This window comes from Lupinus angustifolius, chromosome LG14, assembly GCF_001865875.1.
Source record: "Lupinus angustifolius cultivar Tanjil chromosome LG14, LupAngTanjil_v1.0, whole genome shotgun sequence".
Lineage (NCBI taxonomy): Eukaryota > Viridiplantae > Streptophyta > Magnoliopsida > Fabales > Fabaceae > Lupinus > Lupinus angustifolius.
This window is the reverse complement of record NC_032022.1, coordinates 15,626,711-15,650,224: the sequence shown is the minus strand read 5'-3', so window position 1 is coordinate 15,650,224 and position 23,514 is coordinate 15,626,711. Positions and strand designations below refer to the sequence as shown.

Below are 23,514 nucleotides of genomic sequence, written 5' to 3'. Positions count from 1 at the left end.
CCACTCACAATGGTAACAAAAAAAATTGTTCTTAGCGAAATAAGTATATTTTTCGTTCAAGTTCACCACTATAGAGGAGTCGTTCTTGTTCTTATTTCGCAACAGTAAGCTAAATAAGCAATGTTCTTAAAGTTGTGAGTCGACATTAAAAAATGGAAAAAAAATGTTACAAGAGAGTGAAATATAAATATAAGATAGGTTTGTGGGTCCATTCAAGAATGGAGGTAGAGTTACATCATTTGATGTGATTTTGGCTTGAATTGCTTAAATTGTTAGAAAGTGTAAACAAATATAAAATAATTAAGGATCTCATTTAAGAATGAAAAAAGTATTGCAACATTAAGGATGCTCTAACGTGTTCTTAAATTAGTTGTAGACTTATTAAATTAGCTTGAAGCTTATAAGTTAAGATTAGCTTATCAGCTAATTATTGTGTAAAATGAAATAAGCTTATATATAACATATCAGAGGCTTTATTTGACCGAACTAGCTGAAAACTTACAAGTTAGTGAAGATAAAAATGAAATAAGCTTATTGACTTGTCTATTTGTTAAACAAGGAGAAAATAAAAAGCCGAAGATGGTCACATAAGGCAACGAATTATGTTTTAATCTTTCATGTGCATTGTGTCATATTTTAATATTTTCTTGGTCTAGTTCATAAAGAACACATTTCATAGAGGTTGTTTAAATAAGCAACGTTCTTCTAGGAATTGTTTCTGTGTTACTTGGGTTTGGAAAGAGAAAATTGTGTAAAAAATAAGTGTATGACAAAATGTGTTATCCATGAAAAAAACATGAATGTAATATGCATATTTATACACATATCGAAAAATATATATTATATTATTTATGTACGTATTATTATTATATCATATACTATTTATTTAGATTTTTCAAAAAACAATAATAATTAAATATGAATGATAAATAATATAATGAAAATCTATAAAAGTCATATATTTTTTCTCCTTAAGATGGAATCAAATAGACTTTTTGTTGTACTCCTAGCCACTTTGACAGGTAAATGAAAAATATTTTTAAAAATAAAAAGTAGTATCCTGGTTAATTAGAGATAAGAAATGTGACACCATTCAAAACAAATAATCTATCTGGAGGTCCTAATTCTTCAACCTTCTGGTAAAGGACAGATGGATGGTTAATATTGGTGACTAATCCATTCTTTCCCTAAAATGAGGGACGTTGATGAATGGTATAATAAAATTAGTTTCATCATCCGGAATAAAATGATTTCAGTATCAAAACGGGGCCCATTAACACATGCACACCCTATAAACACTGCATTATCTTAGCCGTGTTTTTTCAATGTTGTAAGAATCGGACCGAAACACTCCACTAACAAAATATTTATAAGTTGTGTGTTATGGTCATTGATGAGTTTGGTAATGGTAGGTCACTGCCCATAAGTATGACCACACAGTCAAACCACACTTTTCCTTTTTCAACTAAGAAAGTACTTCATTCATTTTAATATATTTTTTCTTACTTGATGAGTGCTAGTCGATGCAACCGAAAATGATGATATTATGGTCCACTTCTCAATACCAGTGTTTAAGGGCCCATCAAGCTCTTACACATTGACCCATTCCCCCTCAAGTTGTATTTTATTTTATTTTGCATTTATTATTATTATTTTCATCCGTTCAAGTACTAAAAGTTATACCAACAAGATGTTGGTCTAATGATATAAGGTCTCAATGGATTCCTAAAATCAAGAATTTGATTCATCGGAGTGATTCTTATTGAGATGGACATCCACGAACCCAAAAGTGGTTAGTTCCTTACCCAAAAAGATAAAGAGATACCCTTCGTAATATAAAAATAAATAATAAAAAGTTATTATATTTAAAATTATTATATTTCTCGAATGATATTAATTCTTTATAAAAAAGAAACTAACATGTTGGGAAAGATTAGAAAACAGGAGGCTAAAGTTTGCAGCAGAACATTACTAAAAACTAAGACATATGATGAGATATGCAATGCAATTAAGTTTAGGCTAAGAAGATGAAGTACATAGGGTCCAAAGTGGGTGTTGTGTTTGGGTTAACTTTGGTGTCTGAGTAGTGGGGACAGATACATAGCCGCTGAATATTCAATCCCCGCTTCCACAAAACAAGAATGAAATTAGCCACGCCAAAAAAGTTTGGTGGTCGGTTGCTGATTTTATTCACATTCATAATTGTTGTTTATCTTCCACACTATCCCCAACAAAAACATAAGCCCCACCATTTCCCACAATGTATTATTACCTAACCCAATATTCAATAATAATTATTAGAGTAAATATTCATTTCAATCTTTTATGTTTTTTGATTTTATTATTTTGATCCCTCAAAAAATAAATTTGAAATTTTTGGGATCATTTTAAATTTTTCATTGTTCAAAAGAACAAACTGATAAGGTCGAAAAAACATGAAGAGAAATTAAAATAAGTATTTACTCTGGTCATTAACTATGACACCACTTTGACCCTATACCCTATAAGTACATGTTGCTCATTGTTAATTGTAATAATGTGTGAAGTTTTAGACTTTTTAAGTGGGTATCACAAGAGAAGAAAAAAAGATGAGTAGCTTTCAAATGTGGATTGTGATTCTCTTAGCTTTCTTACACTTTAATTCATATTCTCTGATCTACTCCTACCCCATTTCGGGTGCACATTTGGGTCATGAACCCAAGTTATGGACACCACCTAATGGGTCAGGGTGCCACCACAACACCCCACCACCTCAAAGTCATAGACACCGTAAGACTCCACCACCACCGCTACTACCACCCTTACCACCGGCGGCGTTTTACTTCTTTTCTCCACCACCTCCTTATTCTCAAAAAACTCCAAGACCAGTGGGTCCATTTCCAGTACCACCACCAAGGTTCGGCTAGATTGTTTTGACAACATTACTAAGAGTGAACACGTTGGAATATGTTAACGTTAGAATATGTTGAAATCACGTCACTGTTTTTTCTTTCTACTTTGTCAGAGTCAGAGTAACATGTTTAAGTGAAAAGTATTAACTACTTTATTCTGTTTGTTACGTTGTTAATTTTGAAGTAAGGCTAAATGTTAATGTTTCCACTTTCCACTATATATACATTATATATATATATGCTTCGTGAAATGAGATTCCTAAATTCTGAGTACCTTGCCTATTGAACTTTTTATCCAATTTTCTTCTTCTTTTATAAACCTGTTATTATATGATCAAAATCTTTATGAAGAAAAAATCTAACTATCAAAGTTGATGTATTAATAATATCAAGATTACCATATTTTAAGATGGAGAAGATGTATTGAACTTAGAGCAGATACTGAAGGATATGAACTAAGGACTCTAGATGTTAAAATAAGGAGTAAATACTCATTTTACTTCCTCATATTTTTTGACCTTACCAGTTTAGTCTAAAAATGTTAAATGTGGGTCAAATTAGTCATTTTTAGCATATTTTATAACACTTGAGATCAAAATGAACTAATTTGATCCACATTTGAAATTTTAGGACCATTTTCTTTTTTTTTGTTTTGAAATACTAAACTGATAAGGTTGAAAAAAATGAGAGAATAAAATTAGTATTTTAAATAATAGTTGTAACATTTTTTTTATGATTTTGAGAGCTTGAGATTGTAAAACTAGAAAAGTAAACTTGACCTGGGCTAAGCTCATAAGCATTGTATGAATTTACACACCATAGGTCTTTCTTTTGCATCCAGAACTGCATCTACCAATTAAAAACTGCAAAACTCATCACTTTCAGCACAATAACTTATATTATCAATATCAAAGTTTCAATAACATATTGCACATGAACAGCATTTATAACCAAAATGTAGTTTGCTAAAGCTAATGCCTAAGTGCCTTAGCATCTGTTTCTAATTATATCAGGCCAATCTATGTATCTGTAAAGAATGAGAATCAATATGTATCTATAGACTATAATTCAAAATGGAAAATTCCCTGTTGTTCTGATATGTTGAAGGGTCTGTTGTAGATCATACTTGTACACTGCGCGCCGAGCTGCCCGAAATCCGTCTCCATAAGCAGGGATAGTATTCTGTTCAATCTTGAACTTGAAGAAAACCCAAAGCTTGATCTCATAATAAGGTCTTTTAGCTTCCAACCACATATGAGCCATAAATTGACAGATACCTTCTTCAACTTCATCACTTAGTCCATGATAGCCTTTGCATATATACATAATGTAGCACATATATATATAACTCAGTATATTGAGATGCATTAATTTAAACTTACGTATAGATATCATCCTTAAAATGCAAACAAAGTTTACATGTTTTGACCATGAAAATGTAAAATTGTACACTCCAAATGCGACGAATTTATCGACGAACAGTAGATGAATAAATTTACTGCCATAGAAATTGGAAGAAGTACTAGTACCTTCATCTGAGTGCAGCCAAGCATGCATCATCTCATGCGCTATGATCGATCCGGTAAGCAGCCTGTAAAATAACATAATTGGTTCATGAATAGAATGATTCAGATAACCTAAAGATGACAAGTAAGAACTTTTTCTTCTTTTGAAGAAAAAAAAAATCATATTCTGCTATTCAAAATGATTAACTAGTCTATTATGAAAGCCATGAATTTGTACAAACAAGCAACCATGGTAACATACACAAGAGAAACTTGCATGAAGATGTGAATGAAATTTTCATGTCACTTTTTATCTATATCCATTTCTACACCTACTTTTAACAATTACCATTGTTGTTTTTAGAACAAAAGTCTATTAATCTATGGTTATAAAGTTGGTTCAATTAGGGGTATTGGTAAAAATGACATTAGATTATCAACTTCCCTAACTACCTTGGTAAACCAAACACAATGAGTATCGCTGTTACGCCACATGGCCGCTGAATCAGTTTGCGAGGTTTTGTTCTAATGCCTGATGCTCTATTTCCTGCTTCAAATTCAGGCCCCCTTGTGATCTGCATTTAAATGCCATGCATGTAAATAACCAATTACTCAAAGTTCTTAACAAGTTCTATCATTTAGTCTTCAAATATTACAGAACATATCATCAAAACAGAACTGAAAAGGAAATCTTACAGTGTTTATAGTCACTTTTTCTGAGAAGAGACAAATTCCTCTAGGCTCAAAAATCTCATTGTTGCCCTGACAAGAAAGCTTACTCTTATCAAGATCAAATTTTCAGGTATTATTCTTTTTGCAAACTTAAATGTATTTTCACTTACATTGTTAATTCTCTCTACTACTTGAATAAGTTCTTGTCTTTCAACCAACAATAATGGAATTTTGTGGTCTAGATTCATATGTAGACTTTCATAAAATTTCTGTATCTCAATATAAAGATTTTGGCATTCTTTTGAATCCATGATAGCAGAGTCCTTACACTCTAAGCAGAGGTTCCTACCATCATTAAGATCACTATATCCTCCTCTTTCTCTTGACTGCATATAAACATAAACAAACATTTCATTACATTTTGTTTTTGTCAATTTTCACCATACTCAACCACTTTTCCTAGGAAAACATATAAATGATATTGGTTTGAATATATTTTTTAACCCAGTGAACATGCTTCTCTTTTGTTTTTTCTGGTTTCCCACAGGTATCCTTGCACTGGAGCCGAGAACATTCATACGTACGCAGGACTAACTCTCCCAGTGGGTATTTTTTCCATCCACAAGATTCGAACCCGATACCTTACTTAAGAGGAATCAAGCATGCTTTTCTTTTGTTTAGTCACTATCTAACTTTTTTCTCTTCATTTTAGTCCTTAAAACCAAAAATCATTATATATACAAGTATAAAAAACTCTTTTAAGCCAATGATATTTGAGCAGATGAAGATAGTTCACTTGCACTAACCTCCATTCTCTCACAGCTGAAACAAATTGGAGTACCATCATGTATATGAGAAGTGCAAAATTTTTGCATAAAAAATGGACGAGTCATATATCCAAAATAACCACCATAGTTTGTTAGAACCTGTCAACAAATTAATATATATACTAAAAAATTAGCAGCAATAGATGATGATATGAAATAATAGGATAAACACATGCTTATGAGTTTATTCTAAAGAAGTGAAATACACTTACATTACCCATGCAGACATCACATTTTAGATAATTGTCCTTATAGCATGAACTACGATAAGGGTAACTTCCAAATATTGAGAACTACAAAAGCATAACAATAATAATAGTAAACACAACAAAACAATTATGGAATATAAATTTGGAAGGTAAATAGAAAATTCATGAACCTCTTTATCATAGATTGGTTGGTTACAAGCATGACAAAGGAGACATTGAAGGTGCCAGCATGCATTAAAACAAGTTAGGTATTGGCCATAGTAAATCTCACTGTTGCAACCAGCACAATTCCTATTAATTAAGTGAATAATTAGACAACTTTTTTATGAGCATAACATGTATAGTTGATATGTGAATGACCAATAGTAAAGGATTTTCACCTTGACCCTGTTGGGAAATGGGTTTCAATGGGTGGATACATATTTACATTTCCATGTCTTGGAGGAGATTCCAAATTTAGGCCTCCAAAAATACCTCTACCAACTTGTTCATATACTTCAAAGTCAGAATTGCACTCAGTACAATGAACAAAGAAATTTAAAAAATGGAGGTTTTACTTGCTTTATCACTTACCACTTTCATTATTACTTTCTTCTATGTGTTCCCTCTCTGAATCCTGCATTCAAATTACCAATGAAATATATTAGAGGTGGAGATAATAATATCAGTGGAACAACTCTTCAAATGGATAGAACAGAAAAGGAGCAACTTTTTACCCTTCATAAAATCATTAGATGAATATGAAGGTTTGAATATGTTTGTAGTCCTTTTGAATTCGAATATTAGTGAAGTGGTGAAAGTCAATTACCTCTTTACAATTTGCATTACCCATAAGACAGATTCCTATATGCTAATATAGTATATGTTTAATTCCTTTCTGCACATTAAAATTCCATATAAGTATACAAAGTCAAACAAAAGAGAAAAGAAAGGTTAATAATTACAAACTGAACAAGGTTAATAATTACATTGAGTTACGTTGCATGTATGAATAATTCAGATATAAGAATACTACAAAAGTGTCAATAGTTTTTTTGCCTTATTTTACTCTTCATATTATTGCTATAGAAAATAAACAAGTTTTGCATCGAAGATTAAGTTGAACCTGGAATACCAAGGGCTATGTGAACTAATAAAATAGAAATATGGAAGAATCTTCACGTACATGCCAATTTATACTGATTGATTGGAATCTCACACGTTGTTTTATGATGAATTTAGATGAATTATTACTATTTAAGAAAGTCATATCATGCTATCCCTATATAATATTTGATAAAGAATTTATTTTAAAGGAGAAAAATCTAATCTAATTTGTAGTATCTTGAAAGAGATTTTCTTCACACAAACTATCTACTCTATAAAAGGAGTCAGGTGTCAATAATTCTATTTTATTTTCGAATAATACAATAATTCAAAATCGGATCATTCAAATATTTATGTACCCAAAAAAAAGATTATTCAAATATTTTATTTTCAAATAACACACTAATTGCAGCCTCAAGGAATATCTGCTGTATTAATTATATTTCCTTTTCAAATAATACAATTATATTATTCAATAATTAAAAAGATGCTTTCTTTTCAAATGATAAAAAATTACAACACGTGTTATAACCTGTATTAAATTATGTTTTATTTTCACATCCATATATATCTGAAGATGTTTCTTGAAAAGTTTTGATATATGTTACTATCAGTAAATTTAATAAAACTTGTTGTAGATGATATTTGAGTTTACAACATCTTTCACTTCATTTCTTAAATTTTTCACTTTAACTATTGGATCAGCTTATGATTCATATATTTCATATGGTTATTTATAAATACATCTAACTATTTAATTTTGGCAAAAATATTCTGACTAATATAATAATTTTGCCAAAAGAAATTACACATAAAGTATAACCCAGAGAGATTCTTATGAGAAAATTAAAATAATTTAGTATTAAGTGGGAAATAAGAAAAGTGGAATGATGTAGAGATACTAAATGGATGGATGTATTGTTAGTCAATTTGTATAGTAAAATTAGAACACAATTAAAAGCTTAAAAGAAATTGTAATGAAGAAATAAAAATAAGTACATATTATAGACCAAAAGAATTTAATTAAATAATGTTTTATACTAAATTTTGAACAAAAAGAAATTTTATATAAATCATGTGAATGTGTAATACATCTTTTGTTAAACAATTTCATACTTTTTCACGGCCAAATACTTATCTTAATCAAACAACAACTATATGAAATATAATAATATAAAACAATGGTGATTAAGAATAACTCGCTCATTCTTTATTATTTCTAAACAAACTGGAAGATAAATCATTCAGCCTAACAACACCATCATGCACCGGTTCCTATTGAAACATAGAAATAATACCATGCATCACAATTTTCAATAAAATAAGTTACCCAAAAAGTTCTTATTACCAAAAGGTGATTATAATTTTAACAATAGTCAATTCAGCAAACACTTGTACCTAAAAAGAATAAGAAATCCAAATCACACCACTTGTTTGGTTATTCAAACTAATGCATAATAACCTTAACTTGTGTTTGTACTTCAAAATGGGAAATTCCCTGTCCTACGCATATGTTGAAGGGTTTTTTTCAGACCAAACTTTTGCACAGCTTGGTGAGCTTTCCTAAACCCATTTCCATAAATAGGGCATGGACTCACTTCAACTTGGTACTTGCAGAACTCCCCAAGCTTCCTTTCATAATTAGACCATCTTCCATTCCTTGAAGAAGAAGAAGAAAGCTCACACTCCAACCACATATGACCCATAACCTGAGAGATACCTTCTTCAACTTCTTCACTCATTGGTTCATAACCTATACATCATATATAGTATATAACTCACTCACATTAGTTTCAACTCTTGTTCAGATATCATCATCCATTACAGTTTAAACACATTTAAATGTTGTAAACTACAACTGTACATGTGGGCAAGGTCAGGCGAATAAGGCAAGCGTTTTAAAGTGCGGTAACAGTTACGGTTACTACGATTGCAGTTGTTGCAATACGGATTGCGGGTGAGTTATTTTGTTATTATAAAATAATTTTGGATTGGATGCATGCTATCTGATGCTGCCTGATATGGTCCCGATGCTGTTGCGTTGCAGCCCGATGCGACCACATCATTATGATTTAGAATCACACTACAACTGTGGTGTGATGCGGTTGCAGTGGTCATTGCAAACGCAATATTACGGCCATATCAGGTAATGTAGTCCACAATTTAAAACACTGATAAGGCCTTACTCCAAAAAAATATTGCTAATGGTAACATTCTTTCTTTGCAAAAAAGGCCATAGGCACCATTTTATTGACAAAACAGTACATGAATAAACTTCATGCTAAGGAAATTGGAAGAGTATTACCAGAAAGATTCATCCATGCATGCATCATCTCATGAGCTATCATGAATCCAGTAAGAATCCTGAAATGAAGATTATAACAGAATTTGTTCATGCGTATATTAATAATTCAGAGCTAACCTAAAGATTATAACTAAGACCCCACTTTTCTTCATTTAATCATTAGTACCTTGGTAAACCAAACAGAATGAGAATTCCTGACACAATACCATTGTCTAGAGTAAGTTTGAAGGGTCTGGTTCTCTTCTCTGGTGTTGTATGTTGCTTTGTGACCTGCTCAAGTTTAAATGATATCAACTATAATGTACATATTTCTTGTCTTCGACATAGATCACATGTCCTTATTCATGTCGTAATTACTTGTTGCTCATGACTTTACAAATTCTATCATCTAATCATAAAAACTAAAGATAATATCACCAAAAGAGAGTATAAATGGAAATCTTACAATGTTGATTGTACTTTCCATATAACGGACACAAACACCTTTGATATCAAGGCTTTTATTGCTAACCTGACCAAAATAAAGAAACAACAAATAAGTAAAAAGAAAAGAACTTCCTTTAAACATGAACTAAATATATAAACCAAATCTTCATATAATATCATTACAACCAAGATCAATTAATCAGGTATTATACTTTCTACAAAGTGGCTTAAATGCATTTTTTCATTGCATCATTTTCTCTCATACCATTGCATAAAGCTGTTCATTTTCAACCAGCAATAGTGGAACTCTCTTGTTCACTGGCATGTGTAATCCTTCGTAAAATTGATGTATCTCAGCATAAAGGGGTTGGCATTTATTGGTAACCATGATAGCAGAATCCATGCACTCTGGGCATAGCTTTCTATTAGCATCATGAAGATCAATATATCCTTTAGTACCTCGTGGCTGCATATGAAGAATAAAAACAAACTTTTCATTACATTCTGTTTTTGGAACCGAACTAACCGGAAGTTCTATTATACCATCACGACTTCTATACTAAAGTCGTACAATGTTACCACGACTACTTCTAAATGACGAAGATATTAAATTTAGAGTAACCTGGAATCTAAAACAGCAGGTGCAGCGTGGAGTACCATCGTGTGCATGAGAAGGGCAAGACTCTTGTTTCCAGAATGGGTTTGTCAAAGAACCAAGAGGGTTTGATGGAACCTGTCAAACAAATATACAATCTCAAATTTTGGTTGCAATGTTGAATATTACTTAGTAAAGGGAAACAAGTAAAAACATTTGAGGTGAAATAGTACTTACAATGTTCTTGCAGACATCACATTTTGGACGGTAGCATGATTTATGATATGGATAACGTCCACATGAAGCGAACTAAAAAGGCAACCATAGGTATTTAAGCAAACATAACAAGATCGTGTTCTCAGAGTTTAAAAATTAATAATAAAGTATTTTTGTGATTAATTAAAAAAAATGACACATGAAATGACATACTTGTTCACGTGAACCATCGATTGGTTGGTTGCAAGCACGACAACGGAAGCAATTGATGTGCCAGTATCCATTCAAGGAATCTATTTTGCGTGACTCACAAATAACACTATTGCAACCAGCACAAATCCTATTAAGGAAATTATTAGACAAAATAAATAATGAGATAACTTTTTTTGTCAACATCACATGAGTACTTAACTGAACTCACAAGTGTTTTTATCAATCATCTCTCTTATGAAATAAATACACATACTAGTAGTTAACTAATATAATTAAATAAATTACTTATACATTTACCATTTATAAAAGTATAGTTAAACAAAAACTGGTTTAACTCATGATAACAAATTCATAAAAGTATAAAACATTCTCAATCTCCCTCTAACTCACACATACCTGTACCCGAATATGTTTTTCATAATCTGGTTATACATATTGGAGAAGTGATACTTGAACCTGAACTAAGAAGGAGTATACCTTTCAAAATACATAGTTTTATAAAAGAGACAAATGTTAGCATGCAAAAAATGAATAAAATACAAATATCGAAAAAATCTAAAAATGCATGCCATGCCTACTTATGCTGATTTGTTGCTCATGCAAACTTTATGATGAATTTAAAGGAATTATTAACATTTAACAAGAATAAAGATAGGTTATATTACCCTTAATTTTTTACGACTTTTGTGTAATGAATTATTACCATTTAGTTGAGGTCGTTAACCGGGCAAATAATTGTTGCATATTTACAAAGAGTGAGAGACTACCTTTAAACAAACTAAGAGCTACTAACCGATCAACAAAACGTTGGTCTAATAATGTAAGACCTTGTATATTCTCAAAACAACCAAAATGTTAAATGTTCAATTCTTGAGAGAAATATTTGTTAGAAATAACAGTCACACAAGCCGAAAAAGATTAATTTCTTACCAGAAAGGTAAAGATATACCCTTTATAGTACAAAATCCCAAAAACAAACACGATAGAGGTTTGCAAGGATATGGTATTATTTAAACTACATCTAGATGATACAGTCACAATTTAATGGGATCTGGAATAGGTACGAAATAAAAAATAATATTTTTACCTACTTAGAAAGTATTTGTACTTTATTTTATTCTAAATCCAAAATTTTAAAAACTATTTATGAGTTGATATATAATGTATAATGGTATTATTTAATTCATCTTTAAGATCTTCAAAAATTGATTTGAGTACATATCTGTATATACTATATATTTATACCATATATTGACTAATAAAGTACAAATCATCATTGTTGCAGTGTAACAAGTATAACCAATATGAAAATAATCACACTGTATAGTATTGGTCAAAATCGGTTTATGCTATTAATGGCTTTGCTTAAGTAATGAACAGAAAAATATTTGTTTTGGTTGCAGGGGCTGTTCCAATTTCTCAAAGAAAAATGGAAGATAAAGTTATCCTTAGGTTTTAAAATACCTCTCAATGAATTTTCCTTTTCCTGGTGGTGGAGTTTCTTATATGTTAACAAAACTTTTTTCAACAATATAATAGGACAATTCTCTATTTGTTCTTTTTTTGGCAGAGAAAGAGAAGCCATTTCTTAACATAACACAGGGTAGTGGATTCAGTTGTGTACCTATGTGCATAGTAAAACAAATATTATGGTGATGGTTTGTTAAAATGAGAAGTTGGCATGCCTTTACAGTGTATTCAGTCTCATTTATCAGAAGTAATTGGTTCACAATGAATTTGTCCTAAATCAAAATGATAATATGAATAGATGACACATAACATTCTTACTCTGTTCTCCAATGTGTCATTCTTATTTCCTGATTTATGTTCTTACATGAGAACAATTCTGAATTGTTTTTAACCAAAGGAAAGTGAGGAGAGATAGATGTTATGGAAAAAATGTAAATGTTGTAGGAGCCAAATAAGAATAAGAATGATGTTTATCATTGTGAGAAAAGAATAAATGTCATATTTCATGGTAGCTTATAATAAATTATAAAGTAATGTGTGAGACTCCTGTCAACCATTACTCATACATCGATTATTGATAAGAGATCCAATTACAGGATTAGGAAAATGGAACTTCACAAATAAATGTATCAGACATAATACACAACAAAAAAACAACATCATTCGATATAACAAAATACACAACTATACTGTATATAACATTATCATAACATGCTTATATGAATCAAAATCAAAGTTCATTCTACCTCCTGCTCCTCCACAAATCCTTCAATACGTAGAAGAACAAACCCAATTGCAACCCCAACAAGAACAAGGCCATTGATTATAGAAGCAATGGTGAAAATTTCACCTGCAGCATTGCATGTTGAAGAAAGTGCCCCTCCACCCTTTCCTTTATATGATGATGATGTGGTTTTCAATGAGCTTACAATGTTAGAAAAACATTTCTCAGTGCTCAATGGAAGACCCAAAGAGATAACTCCATTGTTAGCCTTTAATCCTCCAAATGAGTTCAAGCCTATTACATGCACTATTCTCTTGTTGGTCTTTCTACTTGAGCTCATTATGGCTCTGGTAATGTTCTGAGGAGAGAGCACAATTGTTGCCATGGCCATTTGATGCTATTTTTCTTAGCTACTAATGAATAAGGATCAAGCTTTGGAGTGTGTGAAGAAAATGAAATGGTTGGAAAGTGTGTATTTATTTGGATAAGAGAATGAGAATTTGATTGGCTAACATATTTTCAATGATTGCGGTTGGATTAGGTGAGGGGTGCTGGGCCACTACTCCATTTCCACTATTTCTGAGTGAATGAAGATAATAATCAATATAATTTTTAATACATCTTCTATATTTCTATACTAAAATTTTATAAAAATAACCATTTATCTATTTTATAAACAATATTGGTACCTTCTACCTCATATGGATGCAGGTGGGGGTGAGCGAGAACCCGATCCTGAATATAGTCGGGTTTCAGTGGGTCTAAGTTCGGGTTCAAAAATTAGACTCAGTCAATATTTAGGGTCGGATAAGGAATAAAGATGATCCGATCCAACCCAACCTGTCTCATGGTTACTCGTTCATTATGTTTGTATGTGTGTCTATTCAATTTTGCATAGGGTAACGACATCTCTTTGACGCAATGTATAATTGATTCTCTAATTTTTCTATCATTTATACATGATTAACAAAATATCTATAATAATAAATAATACTGAAAAGACTTTATCTAAAAATGTTATGCATTATATTTAATCGAGTCTACGGTCAATTCAAAGGTTGACCCGCTAGACATTTGGGGTCGAGTTAACTTCAATTTTAGGGTTGTGTTCTAAATATAATCGATCTAACATTTAGAGTCAGGTAATGAACTAAGAGAGAAGTCTTCCTTGGCTCATGCTCACTCCTTGATGTGAGTATGAGATATGAACGTTTAAAAAAATCTAAGGTATGGCTGGTACACAAATATAAAAATAAATTTATATAAGAAATGTGCAAAATATTTTTTATAGCAGTCATTTAAACAGTATAATACTTGTATAACCCACACACTCAAGGTTAAGCATTCAAAAATAAAGGATGAAGTATAATTTGTGGTCTGCATATGGCAAACATAATCACAAGAAAATGTATGTTTTGCGTAGACATGTTTTGTCTTTGACTATGGTCTTTCTATGCCTTAATACGAGAAACATTATCAATTAAAAAACATAACATTGCCAAAAAATTATTACATGAAACGCAAATATAGGCAAAGAAGCATGACATGCCCAATTAAGCCAAGTTATCCATTGGTTGAAACCACCCTCTAAAATAAGAGGTATTACAACACCAATGGTTAATAAAATAGAAAGTTTAGTATCTAATTTTGAGGGACCTAAAGTTTGAATTAATGGCTTTGCCACTTTGGATTCAGAAAATATTGCAGAGCCTCTCATATAGCTTCTAATGTTTCTTACTGTTTCTCAATATAATCCTCCACCCTCTTCTCTTTTCATTCATTGGCAGCCTTGGGCTTTTCCAAGGTAGTGATTTTATTCAAAATGCAGGCCTCAGGCTGCTCTGTGATTCTTTCCTTGTTACTCGTCTCGTCATTTTCATCCTTCTCCTTTGCGCTCTCGGATGTTGAAGCCTCTTTCATTGCTCGTCGCCAATTGTTACACCTTCATGAGCATGACGAATTAACCGAGGCCTATGTCGAAAACTACATAACAGATCTAAAATTTGATAATCCAAGGCTCAAACGTGCGTATATTGCATTTGAGGCATGGAAAAAAGCAATATATTCTGACCCATCAAACATCACATCTGATTGGGTGGGACCAGATGTTTGCTCCTACAAAGGAGTTTTTTGTGCACCTGCCCTTGATGATCCTAAGATCGAAGTTGTGGCCGGGATTGATCTTAACCATGCAGACATTGCTGGTTATATTCCTCCCGAGTTTGGTTTGTTAACTGATCTTGCTCTTTTCCATATTAATTCGAACAGGTTCTGTGGTGTTCTCCCAAAGAGCTTTTGCAATCTAAAACTTATGCACGAGCTTGATATCAGTAACAACCGCTTCGTTGGTCCTTTCCCACAATCTGTTCTTTGCCTTCAAGATATCAAATACCTTGACCTAAGGTTCAATGACTTCGAAGGGGAACTACCTTCTGAGCTATTCAACAAGACACTTGACGCTATCTTTTTGAACAGCAACAGATTTGTGTCCGTGATTCCAGAGAACCTAGGGAACTCACCAGCTTCAGTTATTGTTTTGGCCAATAACCATTTCAATGGTTGTCTTCCTGGAAGCATTGGTCAAATGGACAAGACCTTGAATGAGTTTGTGTTGGTTCACAACAACCTCTCAGGGTGCTTGCCCTCTGAAATTGGAAAACTTTCCAGCGTTGAGGTGTTTGATGTGAGCCATAACATGTTTGTCGGTGTGTTGCCAAAGACATTAAATGGACTCAGAAAGGTCGAAGAGTTATCCATTGCAAATAACAAGCTCACAGGTTCTGTCCTACATGGCATCTGTAGCTTGCCTAGCTTGGTGAACTTCACATTCTCTTATAACTATTTCAATGGCGAGGAAGAAGGTTGTGTGCCTCGATCTAGAAAAGAGATTGAGTTGAATGATGAGAGGAATTGCATTTCTGATAGGCCAAAACAGAGGGATGAAAGTGAATGCAATGCAGTCATAAGCAAACCTGTTGATTGCAACAAAGCTCAGTGTAGCCACTCTTCAACCCCATCTCACTCTAATAATCCCCCAAGTCATACTCCATCAGAACCAAAACCTACCCCTTCAACTTCCAATCCACCAACTGAGACTCCATCGGAACCAGAATCATCACCACAGACTCCCGAAACCCCCGAAACACAAGCACCACCCACACCAGAAATGCCCAAGGCACAATCTCCACCCACACCAGAAGCACCAAAAGCAAAACCACCTCCCACACCACAAACACCCAAGCCAGAACCACCACCAACTCCCAAAGCAGAGCCACCACCCAAACCACAAACACCCAAGCCAGAACCACCACCAACTCCCAAATCAGAACCACCACCCACACCACAAACACCCAAGCTAGAACCACCACCAACCCCTAGAGTAGAGTCACCCTCAACACCCATGCCAGAACAACCATCAACCCCTGAAGTAGAGCCACCACAAGCACCTAAACTACAACCACCGCCTACACCAGAAACACCTAAATTGTCACCACCTGAGGAGGATCCTCACCGCGAAGCACCTAAAGGACGACTAAGGACTCCACCTCCACCAGTCCAGTCTCCTCCTCCACCAACTAACTCCCCACCCCCACCAGTTCACTCTCCACCACCACCTGTCCACTCACCACCACCACCGGTTCATTCTCCACCTCCACCAATTAACTCACCACCACCACCAGTTCATTCTCCACCCCCACCGGTCCATTCTCCACCCCCACCGGTCCACTCTCCACCACCACCGGTCCACTCTCCACCACCACCAGTCCAAATATGGAAGAATCTTCACGTACATGCCAATTTATACTGATTGATTGGAATCTCACACGTTGTTTTATGATGAATTTAGATGAATTATTACTATTTAAGAAAGTCATATCATGCTATCCCTATATAATATTTGATAAAGAATTTATTTTAAAGGAGAAAAATCTAATCTAATTTGTAGTATCTTGAAAGAGATTTTCTTCACACAAACTATCTACTCTATAAAAGGAGTCAGGTGTCAATAATTCTATTTTATTTTCGAATAATACAATAATTCAAAATCGGATCATTCAAATATTTATGTACCCAAAAAAAAGATTATTCAAATATTTTATTTTCAAATAACACACTAATTGCAGCCTCAAGGAATATCTGCTGTATTAATTATATTTCCTTTTCAAATAATACAATTATATTATTCAATAATTAAAAAGATGCTTTCTTTTCAAATGATAAAAAATTACAACACGTGTTATAACCTGTATTAAATTATGTTTTATTTTCACATCCATATATATCTGAAGATGTTTCTTGAAAAGTTTTGATATATGTTACTATCAGTAAATTTAATAAAACTTGTTGTAGATGATATTTGAGTTTACAACATCTTTCACTTCATTTCTTAAATTTTTCACTTTAACTATTGGATCAGCTTATGATTCATATATTTCATATGGTTATTTATAAATACATCTAACTATTTAATTTTGGCAAAAATATTCTGACTAATATAATAATTTTGCCAAAAGAAATTACACATAAAGTATAACCCAGAGAGATTCTTATGAGAAAATTAAAATAATTTAGTATTAAGTGGGAAATAAGAAAAGTGGAATGATGTAGAGATACTAAATGGATGGATGTATTGTTAGTCAATTTGTATAGTAAAATTAGAACACAATTAAAAGCTTAAAAGAAATTGTAATGAAGAAATAAAAATAAGTACATATTATAGACCAAAAGAATTTAATTAAATAATGTTTTATACTAAATTTTGAACAAAAAGAAATTTTATATAAATCATGTGAATGTGTAATACATCTTTTGTTAAACAATTTCATACTTTTTCACGGCCAAATACTTATCTTAATCAAACAACAACTATATGAAATATAATAATATAAAACAATGGTGATTAAGAATAACTCGCTCATTCTTTATTATTTCTAAACAAACTGGAAGATAAATCATTCAGCCTAACAACACCATCATGCACCGGTTCCTATTGAAACATAGAAATAATACCATGCATCACAATTTTCAATAAAATAAGTTACCCAAAAAGTTCTTATTACCAAAAGGTGATTATAATTTTAACAATAGTCAATTCAGCAAACACTTGTACCTAAAAAGAATAAGAAATCCAAATCACACCACTTGTTTGGTTATTCAAACTAATGCATAATAACCTTAACTTGTGTTTGTACTTCAAAATGGGAAATTCCCTGTCCTACGCATATGTTGAAGGGTTTTTTTCAGACCAAACTTTTGCACAGCTTGGTGAGCTTTCCTAAACCCATTTCCATAAATAGGGCATGGACTCACTTCAACTTGGTACTTGCAGAACTCCCCAAGCTTCCTTTCATAATTAGACCATCTTCCATTCCTTGAAGAAGAAGAAGAAAGCTCACACTCCAACCACATATGACCCATAACCTGAGAGATACCTTCTTCAACTTCTTCACTCATTGGTTCATAACCTATACATCATATATAGTATATAACTCACTCACATTAGTTTCAACTCTTGTTCAGATATCATCATCCATTACAGTTTAAACACATTTAAATGTTGTAAACTACAACTGTACATGTGGGCAAGGTCAGGCGAATAAGGCAAGCGTTTTAAAGTGCGGTAACAGTTACGGTTACTACGATTGCAGTTGTTGCAATACGGATTGCGGGTGAGTTATTTTGTTATTATAAAATAATTTTGGATTGGATGCATGCTATCTGATGCTGCCTGATATGGTCCCGATGCTGTTGCGTTGCAGCCCGATGCGACCACATCATTATGATTTAGAATCACACTACAACTGTGGTGTGATGCGGTTGCAGTGGTCATTGCAAACGCAATATTACGGCCATATCAGGTAATGTAGTCCACAATTTAAAACACTGATAAGGCCTTACTCCAAAAAAATATTGCTAATGGTAACATTCTTTCTTTGCAAAAAAGGCCATAGGCACCATTTTATTGACAAAACAGTACATGAATAAACTTCATGCTAAGGAAATTGGAAGAGTATTACCAGAAAGATTCATCCATGCATGCATCATCTCATGAGCTATCATGAATCCAGTAAGAATCCTGAAATGAAGATTATAACAGAATTTGTTCATGCGTATATTAATAATTCAGAGCTAACCTAAAGATTATAACTAAGACCCCACTTTTCTTCATTTAATCATTAGTACCTTGGTAAACCAAACAGAATGAGAATTCCTGACACAATACCATTGTCTAGAGTAAGTTTGAAGGGTCTGGTTCTCTTCTCTGGTGTTGTATGTTGCTTTGTGACCTGCTCAAGTTTAAATGATATCAACTATAATGTACATATTTCTTGTCTTCGACATAGATCACATGTCCTTATTCATGTCGTAATTACTTGTTGCTCATGACTTTACAAATTCTATCATCTAATCATAAAAACTAAAGATAATATCACCAAAAGAGAGTATAAATGGAAATCTTACAATGTTGATTGTACTTTCCATATAACGGACACAAACACCTTTGATATCAAGGCTTTTATTGCTAACCTGACCAAAATAAAGAAACAACAAATAAGTAAAAAGAAAAGAACTTCCTTTAAACATGAACTAAATATATAAACCAAATCTTCATATAATATCATTACAACCAAGATCAATTAATCAGGTATTATACTTTCTACAAAGTGGCTTAAATGCATTTTTTCATTGCATCATTTTCTCTCATACCATTGCATAAAGCTGTTCATTTTCAACCAGCAATAGTGGAACTCTCTTGTTCACTGGCATGTGTAATCCTTCGTAAAATTGATGTATCTCAGCATAAAGGGGTTGGCATTTATTGGTAACCATGATAGCAGAATCCATGCACTCTGGGCATAGCTTTCTATTAGCATCATGAAGATCAATATATCCTTTAGTACCTCGTGGCTGCATATGAAGAATAAAAACAAACTTTTCATTACATTCTGTTTTTGGAACCGAACTAACCGGAAGTTCTATTATACCATCACGACTTCTATACTAAAGTCGTACAATGTTACCACGACTACTTCTAAATGACGAAGATATTAAATTTAGAGTAACCTGGAATCTAAAACAGCAGGTGCAGCGTGGAGTACCATCGTGTGCATGAGAAGGGCAAGACTCTTGTTTCCAGAATGGGTTTGTCAAAGAACCAAGAGGGTTTGATGGAACCTGTCAAACAAATATACAATCTCAAATTTTGGTTGCAATGTTGAATATTACTTAGTAAAGGGAAACAAGTAAAAACATTTGAGGTGAAATAGTACTTACAATGTTCTTGCAGACATCACATTTTGGACGGTAGCATGATTTATGATATGGATAACGTCCACATGAAGCGAACTAAAAAGGCAACCATAGGTATTTAAGCAAACATAACAAGATCGTGTTCTCAGAGTTTAAAAATTAATAATAAAGTATTTTTGTGATTAATTAAAAAAAATGACACATGAAATGACATACTTGTTCACGTGAACCATCGATTGGTTGGTTGCAAGCACGACAACGGAAGCAATTGATGTGCCAGTATCCATTCAAGGAATCTATTTTGCGTGACTCACAAATAACACTATTGCAACCAGCACAAATCCTATTAAGGAAATTATTAGACAAAATAAATAATGAGATAACTTTTTTTGTCAACATCACATGAGTACTTAACTGAACTCACAAGTGTTTTTATCAATCATCTCTCTTATGAAATAAATACACATACTAGTAGTTAACTAATATAATTAAATAAATTACTTATACATTTACCATTTATAAAAGTATAGTTAAACAAAAACTGGTTTAACTCATGATAACAAATTCATAAAAGTATAAAACATTCTCAATCTCCCTCTAACTCACACATACCTGTACCCGAATATGTTTTTCATAATCTGGTTATACATATTGGAGAAGTGATACTTGAACCTGAACTAAGAAGGAGTATACCTTTCAAAATACATAGTTTTATAAAAGAGACAAATGTTAGCATGCAAAAAATGAATAAAATACAAATATCGAAAAAATCTAAAAATGCATGCCATGCCTACTTATGCTGATTTGTTGCTCATGCAAACTTTATGATGAATTTAAAGGAATTATTAACATTTAACAAGAATAAAGATAGGTTATATTACCCTTAATTTTTTACGACTTTTGTGTAATGAATTATTACCATTTAGTTGAGGTCGTTAACCGGGCAAATAATTGTTGCATATTTACAAAGAGTGAGAGACTACCTTTAAACAAACTAAGAGCTACTAACCGATCAACAAAACGTTGGTCTAATAATGTAAGACCTTGTATATTCTCAAAACAACCAAAATGTTAAATGTTCAATTCTTGAGAGAAATATTTGTTAGAAATAACAGTCACACAAGCCGAAAAAGATTAATTTCTTACCAGAAAGGTAAAGATATACCCTTTATAGTACAAAATCCCAAAAACAAACACGATAGAGGTTTGCAAGGATATGGTATTATTTAAACTACATCTAGATGATACAGTCACAATTTAATGGGATCTGGAATAGGTACGAAATAAAAAATAATATTTTTACCTACTTAGAAAGTATTTGTACTTTATTTTATTCTAAATCCAAAATTTTAAAAACTATTTATGAGTTGATATATAATGTATAATGGTATTATTTAATTCATCTTTAAGATCTTCAAAAATTGATTTGAGTACATATCTGTATATACTATATATTTATACCATATATTGACTAATAAAGTACAAATCATCATTGTTGCAGTGTAACAAGTATAACCAATATGAAAATAATCACACTGTATAGTATTGGTCAAAATCGGTTTATGCTATTAATGGCTTTGCTTAAGTAATGAACAGAAAAATATTTGTTTTGGTTGCAGGGGCTGTTCCAATTTCTCAAAGAAAAATGGAAGATAAAGTTATCCTTAGGTTTTAAAATACCTCTCAATGAATTTTCCTTTTCCTGGTGGTGGAGTTTCTTATATGTTAACAAAACTTTTTTCAACAATATAATAGGACAATTCTCTATTTGTTCTTTTTTTGGCAGAGAAAGAGAAGCCATTTCTTAACATAACACAGGGTAGTGGATTCAGTTGTGTACCTATGTGCATAGTAAAACAAATATTATGGTGATGGTTTGTTAAAATGAGAAGTTGGCATGCCTTTACAGTGTATTCAGTCTCATTTATCAGAAGTAATTGGTTCACAATGAATTTGTCCTAAATCAAAATGATAATATGAATAGATGACACATAACATTCTTACTCTGTTCTCCAATGTGTCATTCTTATTTCCTGATTTATGTTCTTACATGAGAACAATTCTGAATTGTTTTTAACCAAAGGAAAGTGAGGAGAGATAGATGTTATGGAAAAAATGTAAATGTTGTAGGAGCCAAATAAGAATAAGAATGATGTTTATCATTGTGAGAAAAGAATAAATGTCATATTTCATGGTAGCTTATAATAAATTATAAAGTAATGTGTGAGACTCCTGTCAACCATTACTCATACATCGATTATTGATAAGAGATCCAATTACAGGATTAGGAAAATGGAACTTCACAAATAAATGTATCAGACATAATACACAACAAAAAAACAACATCATTCGATATAACAAAATACACAACTATACTGTATATAACATTATCATAACATGCTTATATGAATCAAAATCAAAGTTCATTCTACCTCCTGCTCCTCCACAAATCCTTCAATACGTAGAAGAACAAACCCAATTGCAACCCCAACAAGAACAAGGCCATTGATTATAGAAGCAATGGTGAAAATTTCACCTGCAGCATTGCATGTTGAAGAAAGTGCCCCTCCACCCTTTCCTTTATATGATGATGATGTGGTTTTCAATGAGCTTACAATGTTAGAAAAACATTTCTCAGTGCTCAATGGAAGACCCAAAGAGATAACTCCATTGTTAGCCTTTAATCCTCCAAATGAGTTCAAGCCTATTACATGCACTATTCTCTTGTTGGTCTTTCTACTTGAGCTCATTATGGCTCTGGTAATGTTCTGAGGAGAGAGCACAATTGTTGCCATGGCCATTTGATGCTATTTTTCTTAGCTACTAATGAATAAGGATCAAGCTTTGGAGTGTGTGAAGAAAATGAAATGGTTGGAAAGTGTGTATTTATTTGGATAAGAGAATGAGAATTTGATTGGCTAACATATTTTCAATGATTGCGGTTGGATTAGGTGAGGGGTGCTGGGCCACTACTCCATTTCCACTATTTCTGAGTGAATGAAGATAATAATCAATATAATTTTTAATACATCTTCTATATTTCTATACTAAAATTTTATAAAAATAACCATTTATCTATTTTATAAACAATATTGGTACCTTCTACCTCATATGGATGCAGGTG

At 32.4% G+C, this 23,514-nt stretch overlaps 6 protein-coding genes across 8 annotated transcripts; 1 reads left to right on the top strand and 5 right to left on the bottom strand.

Annotated features, from left to right (window-relative positions):
- On the bottom strand, window positions 3,859–6,212 carry LOC109326885 (protein DA1-like). Its single transcript, XM_019559766.1, has 7 exons — window positions 6,108–6,212; window positions 5,875–5,994; window positions 5,239–5,454; window positions 5,093–5,158; window positions 4,850–4,971; window positions 4,421–4,482; window positions 3,859–4,201 (listed from the first exon to the last, which is right to left on the bottom strand). The coding sequence occupies exons 1-7, from the start codon at window positions 6,114–6,116 to the stop codon at window positions 3,960–3,962; spliced, it is 837 nt and encodes a 278-aa protein (XP_019415311.1). The 5' UTR covers window positions 6,117–6,212; the 3' UTR covers window positions 3,859–3,959.
- Window positions 8,571–11,491, bottom strand: LOC109326883 (protein DA1-like). 2 transcript variants are annotated; one of them, XM_019559765.1, is made up of 9 exons: window positions 11,342–11,491; window positions 10,946–11,072; window positions 10,754–10,825; window positions 10,544–10,654; window positions 10,187–10,387; window positions 9,941–10,006; window positions 9,662–9,765; window positions 9,496–9,554; window positions 8,571–8,943 (listed from the first exon to the last, which is right to left on the bottom strand). In XM_019559765.1, the coding sequence occupies exons 1-9, from the start codon at window positions 11,377–11,379 to the stop codon at window positions 8,672–8,674; spliced, it is 1,050 nt and encodes a 349-aa protein (XP_019415310.1). In that variant the 5' UTR covers window positions 11,380–11,491; the 3' UTR covers window positions 8,571–8,671. The 2 variants fall into 2 exon arrangements, with proteins under 2 accessions (XP_019415310.1, XP_019415309.1); XM_019559764.1 differs by lacking the exon at window positions 11,342–11,491 and having other exon boundaries at window positions 10,946–11,143.
- Window positions 13,006–13,620, bottom strand: LOC109326886. The gene has a single exon (XM_019559767.1). It carries the CDS (start codon window positions 13,528–13,530, stop codon window positions 13,153–13,155), a length of 378 nt encoding a protein of 125 aa, XP_019415312.1. The 5' UTR covers window positions 13,531–13,620; the 3' UTR covers window positions 13,006–13,152.
- On the top strand, window positions 14,563–16,947 carry LOC109326426 (pollen-specific leucine-rich repeat extensin-like protein 1). Its single transcript, XM_019559110.1, has 2 exons — window positions 14,563–16,474; window positions 16,556–16,947. The coding sequence occupies exons 1-2, from the start codon at window positions 14,962–14,964 to the stop codon at window positions 16,945–16,947; spliced, it is 1,905 nt and encodes a 634-aa protein (XP_019414655.1). The 5' UTR covers window positions 14,563–14,961.
- LOC109326508 (protein DA1-like) lies at window positions 18,224–21,152 on the bottom strand. 2 transcript variants are annotated; one of them, XM_019559207.1, is made up of 9 exons: window positions 21,003–21,152; window positions 20,607–20,733; window positions 20,415–20,486; window positions 20,205–20,315; window positions 19,848–20,048; window positions 19,602–19,667; window positions 19,323–19,426; window positions 19,157–19,215; window positions 18,224–18,604 (listed from the first exon to the last, which is right to left on the bottom strand). In XM_019559207.1, exons 1-9 carry the CDS (start codon window positions 21,038–21,040, stop codon window positions 18,333–18,335), a joined length of 1,050 nt encoding a protein of 349 aa, XP_019414752.1. In that variant the 5' UTR covers window positions 21,041–21,152; the 3' UTR covers window positions 18,224–18,332. The 2 variants fall into 2 exon arrangements, with proteins under 2 accessions (XP_019414752.1, XP_019414750.1); XM_019559205.1 differs by lacking the exon at window positions 21,003–21,152 and having other exon boundaries at window positions 20,607–20,804.
- On the bottom strand, window positions 22,667–23,280 carry LOC109326921. The gene has a single exon (XM_019559829.1). The coding sequence runs from the start codon at window positions 23,189–23,191 to the stop codon at window positions 22,814–22,816; it is 378 nt and encodes a 125-aa protein (XP_019415374.1). The 5' UTR covers window positions 23,192–23,280; the 3' UTR covers window positions 22,667–22,813.

Coding starts and splice junctions, on each gene's coding strand:
- LOC109326885 (XM_019559766.1), bottom strand. Junction 5,159..5,238: donor TAGTAGAGAGAATTAACAAT/GTAAGTGAAAAT, acceptor CTTTCTTGTCAG/GGCAACAATGAGATTTTTGA. Junction 4,202..4,420: donor TTGGCTGCACTCAGATGAAG/GTACTAGTACTT, acceptor ATATATGCAAAG/GCTATCATGGACTAAGTGAT.
- LOC109326883 (XM_019559764.1), bottom strand. CDS start 11,128: ATGTTGACAAAAAAAGTTATCTCATTATTTATTTTGTCTAATAATTTC. Junction 9,766..9,940: donor TGGAAAGTACAATCAACATT/GTAAGATTTCCA, acceptor AAACTTGAGCAG/GTCACAAAGCAACATACAAC. Junction 8,944..9,495: donor TGCATGGATGAATCTTTCTG/GTAATACTCTTC, acceptor TATGATGTATAG/GTTATGAACCAATGAGTGAA.
- LOC109326921 (XM_019559829.1), bottom strand. CDS start 23,191: ATGGCCATGGCAACAATTGTGCTCTCTCCTCAGAACATTACCAGAGCC.
- LOC109326508 (XM_019559205.1), bottom strand. CDS start 20,789: ATGTTGACAAAAAAAGTTATCTCATTATTTATTTTGTCTAATAATTTC. Junction 19,427..19,601: donor TGGAAAGTACAATCAACATT/GTAAGATTTCCA, acceptor AAACTTGAGCAG/GTCACAAAGCAACATACAAC. Junction 18,605..19,156: donor TGCATGGATGAATCTTTCTG/GTAATACTCTTC, acceptor TATGATGTATAG/GTTATGAACCAATGAGTGAA.
- LOC109326426 (XM_019559110.1), top strand. CDS start 14,962: ATGCAGGCCTCAGGCTGCTCTGTGATTCTTTCCTTGTTACTCGTCTCG. Junction 16,475..16,555: donor TCCCAAATCAGAACCACCAC/CCACACCACAAA, acceptor CAGAACAACCAT/CAACCCCTGAAGTAGAGCCA.
- LOC109326886 (XM_019559767.1), bottom strand. CDS start 13,530: ATGGCCATGGCAACAATTGTGCTCTCTCCTCAGAACATTACCAGAGCC.